Here is a 19,711-nt window from a genome sequence, read left to right on the forward strand (position 1 = left end):
TTTTTTTCAATGAATTAACTCTCACGGTCATATTGAAGTGTCTGTGCCTTCACAGTTAGTTCAGCTGTTGTTTTATACTTCCGTTTTTAGGCAATGTCCCATGCTGTCTACGTGCATGACATTCAGCATGTGGTGGTAGACAATGTGCAGTTCATGATGGGTGTTGGCATGGACAGCTCCAACGTTGATCGTTTCTGGAGGCAGGACCTCTTGATTGCCTCTTTCCGACGTTTTGCCACCCAGCACAACTGTCACGTAACGCTTGTCATGCATCCACGCAAGGTAAGTTCGTAAATGAATAGTTTTTTAGCGACAATTAATGCTGGCTAATGGCTAACAACGGCTAATGCTGGCTAACATAGGCCATCTATTGTGTCAAACAGCAACACTATCTTCATTCAATTTGAGTAACGACGCTCTCGCATATAGACTGCAAAGTGAATTGATTCTACCCGACCTTTTTTTTTCTTCTTCTTCTTCTTCTTTTTCTTTTTTTGAGAGGTGTACCATACTTACCTCGTTCAGACACACCCCCGAATCTGAAATGCACTCAATTTTTCAAAATAGTTGGGCCAGTTGGTTCAGAATCTGTGTAAGGGAGTGCAACATCTGCGCTCCCCTACGCAAGATACCCAGTTTTTGTTGACGTGAAGGGGAAATGTGTGTCTTGAAAATTTTATTTTTAATAGTTGGGTGAACGGAATCAAATTTGCTACACTTATTCAGTTTTTTTCTGCAAATTCCAAATCTCTGGGTAGATTTTTAATACACTCAAACCTCATTATAACAAAGTCACATCTGCCATGAGAATACCTTCGTTATATCCGAAAATTCGTTGTAAACGTTTATTTGCTACACTGTATCTATGACGACTATTCTTCATTTACTTCGATATAAGCGTTCATTCGTTATATCCGTGCTCGATATATCGAGGTTTGAGTGTAGCTGTATTAGAATGAAAGATATGCCATTTCTACAATGTGTTTTAGCATAATTCTTACGGGTATTCTTGGCAACTTCTCTTTGTCAAACACAAAAACAAAGTATGCGACAAGATTGCCAGAAAGGTGTTCTAGCCGATGTTGCCATTTATTTTCTTGTAATATCGTTTACCAAATTATAATTCTTGATAATCATAAAGTGCAAAAATGTGTCACTCATATTTGCATCTGTTTATCTTGCATTTGAAGTTTGATGAAAACAATCAAATTAACATCATCGACTAGACCAGCTCTCTGGCAGTCTTGGCACATAACTTGTTTTTGTGCTTGACAAAGAGAAGTTGCCAAAAAGCACCGTAAGAAATATGCTTTCAGAAATTGCATATCTTTTGTTCTAATGCAGATAATAAAAATGTACTTGAAGATTTGGAATCTGTAGAAAAAACTGAATAAGTGTATTAAATTTCATTCAGCTAGCCCAACTAATAAAGAAAATTCTTGTAAGACCCATGTGTGCCCTTGAAGTAAGCAGTTGAAGATGTTTCCGAATATAATGTAGTACTCCCAGTTCACAAAAGAACGGTGTAGCGTGCCTCCATGTTTGCTTTTTTTTTAAAAAAAAAAAGGGAAGACGTGATGGATTTACTTTCACGCAAGGGTTTCGTTTAATGAGCTTTTAATGAGCAATCGGCAGATAGTGAATGTCTGCCATTTGTGCTTTATTGAGCACTGTTACCAAGCAAATGTAGGGGCAATATTATCGAACGATCATTTTACTACCATCACTTTTACAACATCTTGCGTGATGCTGCATCGAATCTGTAGAAGTACGTGGCCGACAGCATTCCTGGCACTGTGCCCAGTATCAAGGTTGAAGTTGCACAACATATACAGTGAAAGCTCGTTAATTCACACTTCATTAATTCGAAATTTTGGATAATTCGAAATGGTCGCCGCAGTCCGGTCCGCAGTGCATAGGAGACCATGTGTAAAACGATTCGTTAATTCGAACAGAAATTGCCGCCTCTACGGATAATTCGAAGCGCGCGCCGCCGAGCGTCATCATCGTCAAACACTAGTGGAAGCTTTTACGGCCGAACGATAGGTGGCACGACCGGTTTTTTCGAGCTTCAAGTGGCCTCCGAGCAAAGGGGGAGCAAAGTATGGCCTCCGAAATCCAGGGAGCAATTTTTTTTTTTCCGTAGCCCTCCCGCTATCTCAGCGCCTCGCGCCACTTGTATACGCGGGACCCGCGGGACGCTGAGGAGTCGACGGAGTAGTCCTAGCAGTCCTAGGCCGCACCTGGCAGCGTCACTTTGTTCATCGAGCACGTTGTTCGTTCACGCCGTCAAGCCGTCTTATTCCGCATCGAAGTTGCAAGATGCCGCGGGGAAACTACTGCGCGAAGACTGTCAAGGAGAAGGTGGAGATTTTGCGAGAGGTTGACCAAGGGAACTCAAGCAAATACGAAATTGCAAGGAAGCACGGCATACCTCCGAGCACGTTGTCAACCTACATACGCAACAGGACGGCCAATGAAAACACCTATGAAGCCGAGGATTTTGGCGCCAGTCGAAAAAGGCTAAGGACAGCGAAGTTCCCGGAACTGGAGTCAGCTTTGATTATCTGGGTTAAAGAAATGAGAGCCCAGAGTATCGCATTGAGCGGCCCTATCATCATGGCCAAGGCAGCCGATTTCGCCCTGCGCTTGGACATTGAAGACTTTGTCGCCTCCGAGGGATGGTTTCATCGTTTCAGGGAGCGGCACAATCTCGTATTCCGCACGTTATCCGGCGAAGCAAAGGAAGTGGACGCCGAAACATGCGCTACTTGGAGAAGCGACACCCTGCAGCAGTACTTGGAGAGCTACTCACCACAGGATGTGTTTAACGCTGACGAGACAGCGTTATTTTTCAAGTTGCAGCCAAACAAGACGATCACCTACAAGGGAGACAGCTGTGCCGGCGGCAAGCGCAGCAAAGAGCGTGTCACTGTTCTGGTCGCCGCAAATATGACCGGTACGGAAAAGGTCCCCCTTTTTGTGATTGGCAAAGCACTCAAGCCACGGTGCTTCAAAAACATTCGGTCACTGCCGACGGAGTACGCCGCAAACAAGAAAGCCTGGATGATAGGTGACCTATTCAGGAAGTGGCTACTGAAATTCGACAGGCGAATGGAACTGGGCAGCAGACGCGTTCTTCTTGTCGTCGACAACTGTTCGGCGCACAAAGTCGACGTTGAGCTGAGAGCAACAAAGTTAGTGTTCCTTCCAGCAAATACGACTGCGGCCCTACAGCCAATGGACCAGGGTGTGATAAGGAACATCAAGTACTTTTATAGGCGTCACATGCTGGAGAGAATGATTTTGTGCGCGGGCGACAGGAAGGACTTCGGCATTACGCTGCTCACTGCCATGCACATGTTGGTGCGTGCATGGGAACAGGTGACCGCGACCACAATCGCAAACTGTTTCCGCCACAGTGGATTTGCAGCTGGAAGTGCGCAGGATAGTTGTGACGTGGACGGGGCTGAGGAGCTCATGCCAGTGGCATTGCGCGACACTCTTCGGGGCGTACGTTTTGCCGATTATGTTGAAGTTGACGCCGGTGCATCGGTGTGTGGTGCCTTGACTGATGAGGACATTATCGCTCAAGTAGCCGGTGCGCAGCCTGTTGCTGAAGAGCCAGAAGGTGAGGAAGACGAAGATGACGAAGCGCCTGTGCGCCCGTCAGCTTCTGCGGTGATGGAGGCACTTAATGTGGCGCGTCTCTTCTTCAGCTTTGAAGAGGGTGAAGAGGATTCCCTGCGCCGTGTCCGTGCGCTGGAACAGAGAGCCGCAGCTGTGGCATTCAGAGAAAAGAAGCAGATGGTCATCACCGACTTTTTTGGCCAATAAATATTTTTCGTGCCCCCACCCCCGAAATCCACCCATTTTTGCTCACTTTCATTATTTCGAATTTTGTTTAATTCGAAATTGCTCAGCGTTCCCGTGGAATTCGAATTAACGAGCTTTTACTGTACAAAATGTGTTCTGTCACCACCTTATGATGGTGATGGCACTGTCTCTGACGGTAAGCTGTTGCCAACGCTGAGACGCACGGTTTTGGTTTTGCATTCGATTGTGATGCACAGCCAATTTTCAAACCAATTTTTTTTGAAAAAAAGGTAGGCATTCTTGTAAATATGACGTAGCTTGGAATGTTTTTCGCAGTGCTGAAATGGTCAGTAAAATTCCAGGCCGCACAACATCGCTGTCTCTGAGTGTACTGAAATGTAACCTCTCCAGGAGAAAGACTCCGAGGAGCTCAGTACCAGTTCCATCTTCGGTGGAGCCAAGGCAAGCCAAGAGGCTGACAACGTGCTCATTCTCCAGGACCGGAGGCTCGCGTCCCCACAGGGACGCAAGCATTTGCAGGTGGGTGTCTTTCTTTTATGCTTGTACCGTATTTACACGATTGTTGGTCGAACCATTTTATCTGAATTTGAAATCTAAAGTTGGGTGGGTCGACTTACAATCGAAACAGAAAGTAGTATCGACAGTTACGGTGGCACAAACAAGAAATCAGGGACACTGTGGCATGACTACAATATTACATTTGCGTTTCGGCCCTACGTGCGCAGCGTATACTATATTTTCTCGCGTATAACCCGCACTCTCAGCAACGATTCGCAAAATTGAAAGAAAGTGATCCCGCGTATTGTCGCGAAGTTAGCTTCTATGCGTAGTTGTGAAATACTGCTGGGAAGCCATCTTTTCACACTGGAATTCGCGTTCTTTCTCTTGATTTTACAAAACACGTCGCGGGGCTAGGTCGTGATCTATTCCTACATAAAATATTACAGCATTACTTTTTATGACGACGGGACAGAGAATGCGTGACAGGACGGGCACTGACCGCAACTGCTGAGGGATTCAACGTTAATCAGTCCAGCGACTACGTAAACAAACTTCCTTCTTGAAATGCGCTGATGCGTTTTTTTTACCGTGCTATTTGGGGGGTCCATCTACATTCAAGTCTACTTACAATCGTGTAAATACGGTATGTGTTGTTTATAAATTGCAGTCATTGATCATTCATTGTTACCAGCCTAACCATTGGGTTAATGCATGCCACATATAACTGGCTACAAAGTGGACTCCAAAGAATACTGAAGTTCCGTGGAAGACATGAGACTTGAAGTGATGACAAGCCAAATGAGGAATATATTGCTGGAGCTAACATTTCCATAAGGGGACTTTGTCAGGGCAGCTCAAATGACGAATAAAGTCCCCTTGTTGATACATTGGATCCAATGTCATTCTCACAGCTACAATGTAGGCAGTGCTTTTCATGGAGATTTTTGCTGTAGTCTTTGCAATCTATGTGTTGGCTTCCTATCCACAGCTGTGACTTTGGCTTTTCCAGTGTTATAGCAATGTGTCATGGCTCAAAAATACAGCCAGAAAACAGTCACATATTTTGAAAGTGGCCTTTAGAAATCCATTCATTGCGTATATGGAGATGCACATATGACCTACTGACATATTTATGTCTGATGTACTTGGCGATTGAATGAATCAAAAAGCTTTTTGAATCAAAGGTAAACATTCGGCAGATATCTGCCTGGTTGGGGTAACAGAAACTTTAGGAAAAGAGAAAACTCCAAGATTTTTTTTTTAAATACCCAAAGATTCAAAGCCTAACCGGCTTCTTCTTCAGGGGTGAGAAGGCCTGAGGCCTTAACACACAGATGCTTAAAGTCTGTGTGTTAAGTGAAGGTCTCTTATGTGCAGCTGTCTTACTTGTGTTTTGGTACTTTTATTGATGGTAGCACGATCCCGAACGCTCACTCTGTTGAGCTAAAAAAAAATTTTTTTTAATCTTGAGTTATGAAATTCTTCTCGATTCTTTACCAACAATTAGTCACTGAATTTCATGCCAACTAGGAAAGCAGCAACATGCAGGTTGTCTTCTTTGTTTAGTTATTTGTGTCTGCACTCCCCTGTAATATTTGTCTCCTTGTATGTTGCACTTGTATGTCATCTAAGCCCATCTTCCAGGTGACCAAAAACAGATTCGACGGAGACATCGGGTCGGTGCCACTTGAATTCAACAAGGAGAACCTCACCTTTTCCGAGAGCACATCGCCATTCAAGAAGCCTGTGGAACGAAAACCAAAAAGTGCCTCTTTCCGCACCGGTCTTCCACCACCCAGATGAATTTTTCTTGCGACATAGTCAGGGACGTTACACCGAATGCTACTGTTGGGCTCCAGAGTTCACGTTTTGTATTTCATCAGTTTTTTTATGGTGTTACCTAGGGGAAAACTGGCTTCGGATTGCTCATTCCCTTGTAATACAGTGCATCAAGAGCTCTTAGTTTACAGTCACACAATTTTTCTTATTGAATCGAGGGGACGTGTTTGGGTATGGTGCAGTTTAAACGAAACGCAAAAATGTGCCGGCAAAGCACTTGTTGAAGGAAAGACGCAAAACGTCCGCACTTACCGTGTGAAGTTGCTTTTTTTTTGTTTCTTGTAAGCGGCTGTATTTAGGTTTATTAAAGGACTCTTCACCAGGTTTGAGCATTGCAAAGAAACAAATGCACCATGTAGATTGTTCGGCGGCAATCGACTCTGCGAAGTATAAAACTGCTGCATGGCACGACAACAGTCGAAATTTCAAATGGAAGGCCATCCACCTTTGCTTTCAAGGCAGCCAAGCTTCAAGAGAGTGAAGTCACACACACACGTTGCTTATGCAACAGGCACTCCTTGGAACATCACTGACCATGGCTTAATGTGAAGAGTACAATACTGCAAGTGATGTGCCTCGAAGCAATATAAAAAGAGAACAAAGAGGTAATGTCGCAACACGTGACACGTACAGAATGAAGGGAACGTTCAACCTTTGCGGACACTAGCCAAGAGAAAGGGGAGGAGCCTGTCTCTGCCGACAGTAGCTCTCCCCTGGTGGAATGATAACGGGGCAATTCAATCACAGTTCAATCACACCCAATAGTACCTCAAACAATGAACCGATGTGCAGAACGATTTGCTAAAACTCTGCATAGATGGCACCTTAAATCTTCCAGCACATTTCCAGAAGATTGTCAAGCAAATACTCGGACAACAGCTGGAGACCAAGCGAAAAAGAATCATCGGTTAAGAAAAAGGTTAAAGAAACGAAGAAGGGCCTGTGGAAAATAGCGATGCTCACGAAATCAGCAATGAAAACGTGCAGAAGTTTCGAGCAGGAAATTCCCAAAGAAAAGATCTACAATAACTCTAGAGGTAGCTCCGTTGTTTGAAGCCAGGATGGGAGTATGGCGGTCCAAGTATGAAGGGATAGCACACTTTGCGGTGCTGGTGGAGAGGAGGAGGGAACACCTGATACTTGTCTGTAAAGGGCTTCACCTTACAGTCCAAGGCAATGGGGCTGTATTTTGCGAAGCATTGGGGTTTAAGGACAGTGAAGGCAAAATATATTTTAGGCACGTAGAAATAACCAAGAGGACGTTATCTGATTGGTGGCTACAATCAAGGCAGGAGTGAAATTTAGTTTTTGACTTCACATTGTTTTATCAGTTACAGCTAGGTGGCATGAGCTGCCGCCCGATCAGAAGGGTGCAGCCCCATCCATACATTGTGCAATCGAAATTTGTCGTGGAACCTGGTGACGTGTCCTTTAAGGGATTTGGTTTAGGTGAATTAAGGCTTTATTGGTGTAGCTACAATGCTCTAGGCCAAGCCACGTTTGAGACGAAGCCGTGCACTTCCACAACACCCGTTCGGAAGTCTACATAGACGGTGATACAAGACTTCCCTTTAGGTAACATTGTGAGAGACACCTTATGTATTTTATCACACACCTGCAGCGAAGTACTAGTAGTCATTTTATAACACGCAAGATTATGTTGCACAGGTCAATGTTGCTGCACAAAGGTCTAACTTATAAACAAGAAAATGGACTGATCTAGTTTGTAGATAAGAATGTCAGTGATTGTGTTTCAGCAGTTGTTGTGCTTCGGCTTAGCGAAGCCAGCACTAATAAATTTTCTTATACAATGAAGAAACAAAAGCCAGTGTTGTGTCATATTTTTCTCTTTAATTTACACATCTAAAATTAAAGTACAGTAAATTCTGCCAGATAAAATGCAGGATCAAGCCTGGAATTCATTTTAGAACTGCATGTGAATCACGTGAGCTGCATTGTCCGTGCCTGTCGTGCCCGCCCACAAGTTTTGACCGACACCAAAATGCATTTTTTTGCTTACGCTCACGGAATGCGTGACGGAATCGTTCCCACTGTGCATCCTGCTATGCTGATCAGTGCACAGACACACGCACCCAAGTGTCACAAGGTGATAGTATACTTGAAACCGCAGTGAGGTGGCATGGCAATAAGCAGCACATGAGCAGGTGGTCTTCAAATAGCTGCTGTGCACAAACAAGCATTGCTTCAAGACCACTGCACCCATTTACACCGGTTTACTGGCACGAACATTTGGTCCAGGCTGCAATCCTTAAAGGACCACCTGCTGTTGCGAGCAGTGTATCGTGCACTGACCTGCTGTGTACCAGCGACGTCCACAGCGTCCACAATGTGCCGACAGTTCTTCACTACAGCGACTCAGCTGAGAAGGTCGTCCATTTCACTTTTGGACAAGGGCTTGACGGGCGTGGCGAAGGAGGGCGTCGAATTCTGCACCGGTGGTTGCGCACTGACAAAGTTCCCGAAGTTGTTCGTGGGGGGTGGCGCCATTTGGCTGAGCGTGGGTCGTGGTGCACCCATCGAAGGCCCCGAGCCCAGACGAGGAAGCAAGCTGTCGAAGGCAGACGTGTTTATTTGTTGTTGTTGCTGCTGCTGTGGCTGTCTATTCAATGGCTGCGGTGGCATTGCGAAGCGCGCCGGCATCGCCATCGACGGCGTGGCTGTCTGTTGGGTGCCCTGGAACCCCCACTGAGGCACTGCCGGAGACGTTCCGGCCGAGGAAAAGTCGCCGGCGGGCGAGGATCCGTAGCCTGGAGACGATCCGTAGCCGGGCGAACCACCGAATGGATTAGAACCTGTTGGGCTCCGGATGTTGAGAGAGGCCAGGTTGGAGTTGATCAGCGTGGACGTCAAGTCCTTTGGTTTGTGTGCTGGTTGTGTGGGAGCGGGCTTGGCGGGAATCAGTGACGGCTGTGTCTGTACGCGCTGCTGGAACTCTTGCTCGCGGGCCAGCCTCTGCTTCTCCTCTATGGAGAGGGACTGTTGCTGAAATATTTAAAAAGATAAGAACATAAGCACATGTGAACAGGGTTGCATAAGAACGTGCAATATGCTAAAAATAAGCCCTTGCACTTAACAAGCTGGTCAATCACAGGTCAAGTGTTGAGCAGCAAATGCACCTCAGAATGAACTAGCACACACCCACCACCACATTTTTGTCCCTCATAATGTGTGCATCCATTATGTGGTAGCCAATCATCACTACCTAGAGCCTTTGTGTTTCCTCATAACTTCACTGCTTGCATAGCACTAGGCCGCCTGCCCTTTTCAAATGCTTCAACTTTCGTACGAGGCAACACTCCCGAAATTTCTATAGTCTATGAATTTGGGCTCTTTCTATGACAGTGCTGTTGCTGCATCAAGTTTCACAGAAAATAAGCTGTGAAAAAAATTTAGAGGTGTTATAAGAGAGGGCAGTTCCAGACTGCAAACAACACACAGAAAAATTAAACTGTGGTGGCTGCACAATTATCTTGTGGCAAAGCAGGACAAAGCGCCTGAGGAATGCTTGCTTTCAACAAGAGACATTCCTAAAAACTGAACTGTGGAGTTTTACATTTCCAAAAACCACAATCTGATCATCAAGGATGAATATGATACACAATGGGTCTACTCACTACCAGAAGGGTTACCCCTCAATATCTGCTTGTGTGAGTTCATTGCAGGAGCTCAGTACATTTACATATGTATGCAAAGTTCTTGTGAGCCCAGAGTGGCACATCACTTTGAGTCATGTACACCTAAGTAAATTATACAGGGGAGAATGTGTCAAAAAATCAATAAACAATTTACAAGTCAAGCTGTACAACAGTAGAATGATGAAGGCACAAGCTCTTCGCAATCCATAAACACTTGAAGCGATAGTTCTGTGTTGCTTGTGCCAAACTGCCATCATGGCTTGGAACTAGCAGAGTGCCCCAGCTAACTCTAGTCAGTCTAAAAATATGCCAATGCACTTTATGGCGATACGACCAGGTGCATGTCGAGTCTATTGCATGGAGTAAGTCGCACTATTTTTGGTTCTGTTTTAACTGCTTAGTTAGGCAAGATTAACTAACTTCTAAAGCAACAAAGCTGGAAACAAAAATTACAATTAGACAGTTGTTGATCGTTTCGCAAAACATCCGATTCGAATTTCTAAGTTTCTGCCGACTAAGTATTAGTGTCTTTCCGCTTGCTACGGGTGCCCGTGAAATACAAGAAAATACCACGTGACATGCCCACTTGCGCACCGTAATTGCAGTGCTTTCTAATGTTCCACACAAAAACAATATGCTTCTCTCGCGGTGGTTCATGACACTGATAAGCAGACGCAGCAATTATCACTTGTGCTGCTGCAAGTAAAGGTTTAACGTTGCACAGCCACCACCGTCGTCACTGCCCTGTCACCTTTTAAGAGGCAGCACACGTGGCTGAATGCTACGGTCGTTTGCGAGCAGCACATTAGGGGGCACTGCAGTTATGGCGCGCAAGTGGGCATGTCATGCAGTATTTTTTTTTTGTACTTTGCGGCCATCTGCAGGAACCAGAACAACACTAGTATACTAATTGAGGGGGACATGGCAATGGGAATGGTAGATTAGTTCAAAACGTTCAGTTTTTCAATTTATTTTTATTTGCAATCCTCAAAGCATCTCTTACATCATAGTGAGATATTAGAACAAAATAAGCAGTAGAAGCTGAGAAAAAAAAAAAGCATTTTACTAGTGTGCTGTCGTCAAAAACTATGACAAAACCGAGCTTCAGGAAATGAAAATCTAGTAGCTTCCCCTTGGCACAGTGCCGCCACCTTGGCATCATTGTAAAGAGGAGAGATCGGAGTTCAAGATATCCCTAAACCTGCATTTTTGCAATGGAAAATAAAACCAGCTCCCTTCTGAGTTCAGTCTTCTTAGCTTTGAGCTTCATTTTCTTTGAGCTCCGTTTTCTCAGGTTTCATTTTTTGTGCAATTGCTGTCAGTCATACTCATCTCTGGGCCATTTCATAACAAATAAACATATAACTGGTTGTGCGAATATTCGAAATTTCGAATATTTTAACACGAAAGTGTTTTATGCCGGGGTCCACCAAGACTTCAGTGACGTACTTCCGTCACGGAAATAACGTCAAAAAAATTTACACGATTAGGTGGCAAAGAAAAAAAGTTCCGTCAACGGGCATCGAACCCACGACCGCTCGGTCCGCAACAACAGATGCCGGGCACGCTATCCACTGCGCCACGGTCACAGACTCTAGAGGCTTTACAAACGCGCCTTTTATATCTACCACTCTCCCGGTCGGCGGGTCGGTGTTGCCCTCTGGGAGCGGTAAAGCAAAGTAATTCGTCATTACTGTGGCCTCCGCGATTAGCAGCTGCAACGCGTTACACGTCCGTCCCATTCGGCGCGTTTTCAATAGAAAATAAATTTTGTCAATGCCTCAACACACCGCGAGGTGGCGATCTTAGCCCAAGCGTCGCAAAAGTGTCGGCCTCGCTCATAGCATCACGCTAATCCAAACAAAAAAAATTACACCATTTCCCGCCAAAGGAGACCATGAGGCGATGCGAAGCCGGAACACTTGCACGATCGCGCTCCGGTGGCGTTCGTTGGGCATGCTACCGACCTCGGGCATGCTACCGACCTCGCGTCGTGGAACGCGAAGAGGAACACTACGCGCGTCGTGTCTTCCCTCTAGCCTGGCCGTTAATTCTCACAGGGCGAGCGGGGAACGCGGTCGACAGGCGCGCGAGAGGGGGCAGCGTAGGAGAGGAGAGAGAGGGGGGGGACGCGCATGCGCTGGCGCTCATCGCGGCGTTGCGCAGGAGAGAATTTCGGCATGTCGAGCCCGCATTTCAGAGGAGTCAACCGAAGCAAGCGCTGGACTGAACGCGCGCAGCGCTCTACCCGCTTTATATTCACACTTGAAGGAGAGGAGACTAGAGGAGGAGAGTAGCGCATGCGCCGCGAGAGCAGAAGCGAGAACGCAGGAGAAGCGCAAGCAGGTGGTGCTGGGAGAGAAGTGGAGAGAGTAACGCGCAGCTGTTAGGGAGAGGGAAGGAGGGTAGTTGTGCATGCGTAGTGCGAGTGCGGACGCCAACGCCGCGAGACATACTCCCGAGCAAGAGATGCTTCGCATCTAAAATAGCTCTGCGACGCGCGCCTTCCTCACCTGGCTGTAACACCACGTTGCCCGCTCAGGCGCTCGCCCCGAAAAAAATCGAGACCGGGCTACCGGGGCGGCACGACGCGCTTTGCGTTTCCCTCTAGTCCGGCCGCGGTGTTCAATCACATTTTAACATGCCGCGGGATGCCGACCAAGTTCTGCGTCCAACATGCGACGCTCTTCTGGCTATCACACGTCGCTCTCTTATTACGCTTTCACCGTTAACTACTACAGCGACCACAAGGGTTTGTTTAATCATTTACATTGACGTTAGTTGTCGGGATGGAGATGTACCATGTCATCAAAGTGGGTGCATCCACGTTAAACGGTGCTACAGCTGCCAGACATCAATACACATTGTAAAAACTCTCCTATATCAATGTACAGTAAACATTCAGTTACTTCTATAAAGGTACGCTTTACTTTCGTGTTATTCCGATTCCTATGACGGAGGGATCAACCATCTTTTTTCGAATAGTGTTTGCTATCCGATTCGATTCGCACTGGAATTTTACTATTCGAACTTTTCAAAAACAGATACAGTCAACATCCAATTGAAAGTGACCCCTTCAGATTTTCAATATGCTTCACCTCATTACACTCTCTCATTGCGGCAAAGCTGCCTTTCAAGCTCCGTTACGGTCGAACTTTGCCAAGAGACAGTCAACGTCCGATTGGAACCGGTCTGTAGATTTTCAATATGCTTCACCTCATAACACCCCGGTATTGCGGCAAAGCTGCCTTTCAAGCTCCGTTACGGCTGAACTTTGTCAAGAGAGAGTCAACATCCGATTGGAAGTGGTCCCTAGATGTTTCAAAATGCTTCACCTCATCACACCCCGGTATTGCGGCAAAGCTGCCTTTCAAGCTCCGCTACGGTCGCAAATGTATTAACTCAAGAAAACGCTGGTTCCAACATGGAGATGAAAGATGTGGCAGAGGTGGGGGCTCAATTAACGCTGTTTTGGACCTGAAATTTGAGCAGGAAGTCCTAAAAATCGGAAGCCGAAGCTTTTTAGCATTCAAAATTTCAGATGTTCTTATATATCAACGTCTACGAGGCAGATTTGGAACTCCGGACTTGAAGGGAGCACACCCTTGTCCGCCACATCAGTTGGGATTCCACAGAAGTTGAAAGAGGTGGAGAGGCTGAGGAAATGGCATCTCTGCCTATCACGTGTAAAGTGTTGTCGGCAACACTTTGGTTGTACCATATCATGTACATATATAGAATTCGGCCTCTACATTGCCTCATTCTTGATAAGACAACTATGAAACACCACCCCGCCAGTGCTTCATCGACCTAGCGAAAAGAAACACTTTCATGTTGCTATCTCAAGAATATGCTTAGGAATCCTCTCTAACTTTTTCTGCAATTTCGCTTCGAAGTATTAGAAAAATATCCTAGAAATATTCGAAAAATATTCAATTCGATTCACGCTCACACTTCAATATTCGAATTCGCTTCGCACCCAAAATTTTGCTATTCGCACAGCTCTACATATAACCATTCGGTTTTCTTGCTCTTAGATCCTGAAACATTGGTGAGTGCCATAAAGCTGTTCATATTTGTTTGCACATCATACAGATTTTTATAATTGGCTTTTTGTAAAAGTTGTTAGTAAGACAACATGCACAGGCGATTTCAAAAATTTTTTGTGTGCTTATTTGAATATTAAAAAATAAACCACTAGCTTTACTGCACAGAATGGATTTTTGTGAATTTTCTTATGCAAAAATGGTGACGAACTTATGTCTAATTAATTAATTTTGGGATGACAATGAGAGCTTATCAAATGCTGTAACTCAGAAACTGCAACAGCTAGCTCGAAACCAATTTCAGGTATGATATCAGCATGCCAAATTTCATCTCAATATCCGCATAAATAACAAAAACAGTTTTCATAGCCAAGATAGAAACTGTCTAATTGGACACTGTGCAAACCGATCCACAACTTTCTACTTAGAAATTATTTCCCAGCTTCATTGCTTTAGGAGTCAGTTAATTAATCTTGCACATTAAGCAGAACACAAAAAATAGTGAGACATGCTACATTCAATAAATCAGCAACATGCATTTGTTTGCGTCGTCATAAAGTGCGTCGGCATATTTTTAAACTCTGGCTAGGGTTAGCTGGGGCAACTTGGATGCAGTTCCAGGGCTATGTATACATAGCATATAAATATAAGATAAGTATTGCAGAACAATGTAGGCAGGTCATCTACATTGTGTTGTCAATCCATGTCTGAGGAGAATGCCGCCGTGCAACTTGCAAGTGTTTTTTTTCTGTGGTCACTGTGTAACTTAGGTTTCTTAAGCAGCATTTCCTTGCGCATGTCTATGAACCTCGATAAGATTCATGGGGTAACATCTTCTGAAGGAGCTCTTCTCGGATGTTGCACCTGTCTAGCCCTTCTATGGTTAACATAAATTATCGGCAGCACTCACCTTAAGTTTCTGCGTTGGTGACTTCGTAGCGTTGGCGTTTGGCGACGGTGCTGAGAAATTGGAAATTCCAAGGTCATCGTACACGTTACTGGTCTGGAAAAAAAATAAAGAGCCAAAACACGATATTTAGCAACTGCCAATCATGCTTCATCATTTTGCCACAGCTGTCACAACCTTCTCCTTATATCCATGTACTATATACAGTATAGTATAAGTGTATAGTATGTACACTTTTTTTTACATACCGTAGAGTTTGCTTTGTTTGACATTGTGAGACCAGGAACAATTTCGTTGGGATTAGTCATCTCCATTGCAGCACTGTCAAGAAAATAAAAGGAACAAAAAGGGGGGGGGGGGGGTATAAAAATCAGGCTTGCCACATACCCCCGACACACAGGCAAACTGAAGTCCTTTAAAGCAGATCTCTAAAGCAAAGAAATAGTGTCAGTATTCTGTCTCAGTTTTGCTATCAAAAATGTCTTTTGTGATTCATGATTCGTCTGAATTTAAGTGTATTGTAGTCGTATCGCAAGCATATAAAACTTGAAAATGGTGCTAGGACAGGACACAGGATAGAAGTGATGGGACAGGGTGCTGTCTCTCTCGTCACTTCTATTCTGTGTCCCGTCCTAGCACTGTTTTCAAGTTTCATTATGTACCAAAAACCTGCATCAACACACTTTTTGAGTTCTTGGTCACCATAAACAGCCGTGCGAGTCTAAGGTGCATGCTGTATTGAACAAAATGATCGAAAGGAACTGCAGGTAACAACACTGTTAACACAGTAATTAGCAACAAATTCATTTGCCAGAATATCTTGCTGACTTAACTGCACGTAAAATGCTGCAATCAGATGTAAAATAAGCAGCGCATGTCTGTTTTGTCTAATCTTGTGCCACGTCTTTTCACAAAGTCATGTGCAAAGTCACACGCAATTTAATGCAAATCGCTCGCAGTTATGTTAGGGTGAAACAAACCTCTGCTCCTGCTTGATGGAGTTGAGCTGCTCCAACTTAGCCCTGTGCTCCATCTCGACGGCAGCAATCATCTCCTTGACTACGCCCATGATGGCTTGGAACTGGTTGAGCGTCAGCCCATTCTCGATGGTGAGAGGCATGAGGAACGGGATCACCTTGCATGCCATCACGTCCTTGGTGAGACCCAGCTTCTTGTGGCTCATGGCCAGCTTGTAGATGCCTGCAAAGCGGGCGACATTTCTCGTGTTTCTAAATTTGGGGCAGTCTGTGGGGCATTCATCTTGTACTCATGTGGAACAAACGTTGCAGTGGCCATTAGTGCAAACAAATAAAAGGGCACTTATTCACACTTTCCGTACAGTAAGCCAGATAGCAAAATTGTATAAACCTGTAACATGTTGCGTAAACGAGGATATTCGGCTTGCCGTGCCAGTATATCAAGACGGCAGTGTTGTTCACTCCTAGCACAAAACCAAGCCTATGGCATTCATTGCGGTCTCGCAAAGGGTTTGTCTTCAAGCAAACTTGATCTTGTAGCTTTTTTTTACTTTGCAAGCGACCCACAGAAGCTCATAGTATATCTCAGCTGAAATAACGACTAACAGCGCCGGGAACTTTAACTGTGTGTACAATTGCATTAGAAACCAGCACTTTGCTGTAGTTCCTGTGTACAGCAGTGCAACTGCAATCAAATATGTCAGTTGCAATCCAGGTTTCACTGGCCCTAAATCTGAAAGAGCTTGTACGACATACAACGCTGCACCCGTAAACATCTTTCTCGGTAAAGAAAATTCCTGTTAACTGAAACATACAGTAAAACCTCGTTAATTCAAAGTCACTGGGACTGTGAAAAACTTTCGAATTAAGCGGATTTTCGAATTAACGAAGCATACAAAAAGCGGTATGCAAGGAACATTGAATTACTGAAAGTAATCAGAGGTGGTCATTTGGCCTTCTAGATTGCGGCTCCAAGGGTTGTTTTCCAGCAATACCCGGTCCCATTTTTGTCGCAAACCCGGGAAAACGGCGGGCCTCGCTGCTGCCAGCGCAAAAAATAAATTAAAAAAAAATAAGTCTCGTGGTCAGCCGAAATGCGTGCCTGCGGAAAAGAAGGCGTGCTTCACTGCAGCACAGTGGTGACACGCGGGCAGCATGTCACCTGCTCCTCGCAGCGTCGGCGCGTCATGATGCGACCATTCGCCCATTCTTTCTGGTAAAATAAAGAATATGATAATGGCCAGTGTGACGGAATCCGCAATGTGTTCTGACTGTAAAACATGATCATTGACGTTTTCGAACTGAGTTTTCGAAGTAGGCGTTACAGGCAAGAACTCTGCCAGCAGTGCAAGTGCGCAAATTGCTGGAGCAACCGCCAATCGGAGGTTCGCATACATCGCGAATTCCGTCAGACCACCCTTTATTACCTTTTCTTTTCCCAAAAAGAATGGGTAAATCATGACACGCTGACGTTGCGAGAAGCATGCGACATGCTGCCCGCGTGTCACCGCAGTGTTGCAGTGAAGCACGTCTTCTTTTCCGCAGGCGCACGTTTTAGCTGACCCCGAGACCGTGTTTTCTTCTTTTTCTTTATTTTTTTGCGCTAGCAGCAGCGAGGCTGGGTTGCTTCAACTGTCACTCATTATTATCGCCACACTCCATTGCCCTGTGGCTCCTAAGGGCTGTCGCTTCCGCGGATTTGCGGCGAAATCGGGATCGGGAATTGGCACATGGCACCCAAAGTTTTCGAATTAACCGGGCTGGCGCTGACCGCCGCTTCAAATTATCCACTCAGATTTACATTGCAAAAGACGGGACCACAGAAACCCTTCGAATTAAGCGGGATTTCGAAATAACCGAGTTCGAATTAATGAGGTTTTACTGTATTTCTAGCCTCAGATTTGACTGTATTTATGCAAAAACAAAGCATGAATGACTTCGGAATAAACACATACTTAATTACAATTTAATTAGGACCAATTACTGTAACACACATAAATCAATGTATTATGACATTACTTTTTGTTAAAGGGACTGTCTACCGCTCGGAAAAATTTTTTTGATTGTGGTGAAATTGAGAAGATCATTCGTCACATCGGCGGCAATGAGCGCGCTTTCATCCCATAAAAAAAGAATTATAATTTTAATCTGATGTTGAAAACCGTGAAAGAATGACCGCTAGCGTCACCCAACAGCAAAGTGGTCGCAATTCCCGCAATCGATAGGTGTGACAGACTATCCACGCAGGTGGACTTATTTTGCTTAAAAACAAACATCTAGAACTTGAGAGTGTATTTTCCGCTCTTGAAACGGCTTTCGATTGCGTCAAAAAGTAATTTTTGCTGTATTTTTTATCTCACGCGCCCAAAAAGACGCCTGGCGGCGCTGCCGACGCCGCCGCTTTCGAGTTCGTCTGCTTCAACACCCCGCGCTGGTTGTACCGTTACGCTGCACTGTCGTTAGGATGTCTCTCGCGTGCTGCGCTGTGAAGGCATGCATTTATAATCGCTACATCAGTACAGGAGTTTTGTTAGATCGTTTGCCTGCAAGACCGTTACAGAAACGTCTGTGGGAACATTGCGGCAGCAGTGCTAAAACAAACGCATAGACTGCAATCATAGCAAAACGAGTGTTCTGTAATCGTATAATAAGGCTTCATTTAACCGATGGTGCGCTTAAAACAACTGTTACATTCATTGCATTAGTGTTCAGAGAAAAAAAATGAAATCCTACAGAAATGACATGTGCTTTCGGTTTTAAGTTTTACCGGCACTACAATCGTCATCGCGTCCACCAACCAGTGTTGTGGGGCGTATTCACACCAATGGAAGAAGACCGAACGCAGATCGAAAAATTCTGTTTTAAAATTTTCTGCTCACTTTCCAGAGAAACCGCTGCAAGGCTTGACACTTCAGACGGTATGCTTTCGAATGCGGTACAAAACAGAAAAGCGATGAAGGACGGTAGACTGTCCCTTTAGAATAGAATATCGAGTGTCTTGAAGTAATGCTGTGTCAATTTGACGCACATACAGGCAGTTCTTCATAAGTGGCATCTGAAAGGGTTAACGTCTTAATGAGATGCCACCGTACACAAAGAGTAAGACCCACCCAGTATTCCCATGAGGACCGCAGGCTCTTTGGACCGTATTTCGGGCAGCACGGGAAGGATTTCATCCAGCACCAACCACTTGTCCAGGTGCTCGAGCAGCTTTCCCAGACACACCAGACAGTTGACGCGTACCTAAAGAAAAGACAGCGTGACTGTTTGACAGTGTTTTCTGTTTTGCAAGAAATTTAGCTTGCCAGGCTAGACCAAACTGTGAAGGCATGGACTCATAAAACAGGAGGCACGAAATATGCCGGTCTCTTGAGTTTACCATGGCAGCTTATAACGTGGTTGCACCATGCCTTAAAGCATTTATTACATGCAAGTGTAATTAATGGGACACTAAAACGAAATCAGTTTAGAGTAATACAGTAGAACCCCGCTGTTACGTTCCTCACTGCTGCGTTTTCCCGGCTGTTACGTCGTTTTCCGCCGGTCCCGGCATAGCTCCCATAGGATACAATGTATTGGGAACCCCGCTGTTACGTCGTAACTGTCGGACCGTTCCCGTATGATACGTCGCGATGTGCGCTCGGAGCCGACCGAGTGACTACCAAAGAGAGCGGCCATGGTGCATTTTCACGCAGCTTGGCCTCGTTTGACCGTAATATTAGCCGCATGAGAGGCGAAGCAACAGAATCTTTCAATTGATGCAAACAAAAGCATGGCGTTCGAGATTCAAATTGCAAAGATGGCGTCTATGACGTAACTGCTCGCGAAAGCAAGGCCTTCGAGATTGGCATTTACTATTAACAAAAGCATAGCCTTTGAGATTTGTATTGCACAAACATGGCGTGTATGACGTAATTGCTTGCGAAAGCAAGGCCTTGAGATTGGCAT

The 19,711-nt window shown here is 45.1% G+C and overlaps 2 protein-coding genes across 9 annotated transcripts in view; one reads left to right on the plus strand and one right to left on the minus strand.

The window, feature by feature from the left end:
• Nucleotides 1-19,711, plus strand: part of LOC119383529 (twinkle mtDNA helicase) — a 40,356-nt gene that overhangs the window by 17,315 nt on the left and 3,330 nt on the right. Inside the window, exons 13-15 of one of the 5 annotated variants that reach the window (XR_007415143.1) lie at nucleotides 91-282; nucleotides 4,228-4,356; nucleotides 5,983-7,214. Coding sequence is in view for 3 of the 5 variants with exons in the window: in XM_037651727.2 (XP_037507655.1) it covers nucleotides 91-282; nucleotides 4,228-4,356; nucleotides 5,983-6,141 (480 nt within the window). In the remaining 2 variants the exon portion in view is untranslated. Of the gene's footprint in view, nucleotides 1-90; nucleotides 283-4,227; nucleotides 4,357-5,982; nucleotides 7,910-19,711 lie in introns of those variants that run through there. The other 4 variants (XR_007415144.1, XM_037651727.2, XM_049412567.1 and 1 more) reach the window with 4 other exon arrangements.
• The window catches only part of LOC119383528 (SCY1-like protein 2), a 38,678-nt gene continuing 26,975 nt past the window's right edge, over nucleotides 8,009-19,711 (minus strand). Inside the window, exons 12-16 of one of the 4 annotated variants that reach the window (XM_037651723.2) lie at nucleotides 18,874-19,006; nucleotides 15,767-15,986; nucleotides 15,035-15,107; nucleotides 14,790-14,882; nucleotides 8,009-9,180 (exon numbers count right to left, since the gene is read on the minus strand). In XM_037651723.2, coding sequence (XP_037507651.1) covers nucleotides 8,554-9,180; nucleotides 14,790-14,882; nucleotides 15,035-15,107; nucleotides 15,767-15,986; nucleotides 18,874-19,006 — 1,146 coding nt within the window. In that variant the 3' untranslated portion in view covers nucleotides 8,009-8,553. The remainder of the gene's footprint in view (nucleotides 9,181-14,789; nucleotides 14,883-15,034; nucleotides 15,108-15,766; nucleotides 15,987-18,873; nucleotides 19,007-19,711) is intronic. The other 3 variants (XM_049412563.1, XM_037651722.2, XM_049412564.1) reach the window with 3 other exon arrangements.

This window comes from Rhipicephalus sanguineus, chromosome 2, assembly GCF_013339695.2.
Source record: "Rhipicephalus sanguineus isolate Rsan-2018 chromosome 2, BIME_Rsan_1.4, whole genome shotgun sequence".
Lineage (NCBI taxonomy): Eukaryota > Metazoa > Arthropoda > Arachnida > Ixodida > Ixodidae > Rhipicephalus > Rhipicephalus sanguineus.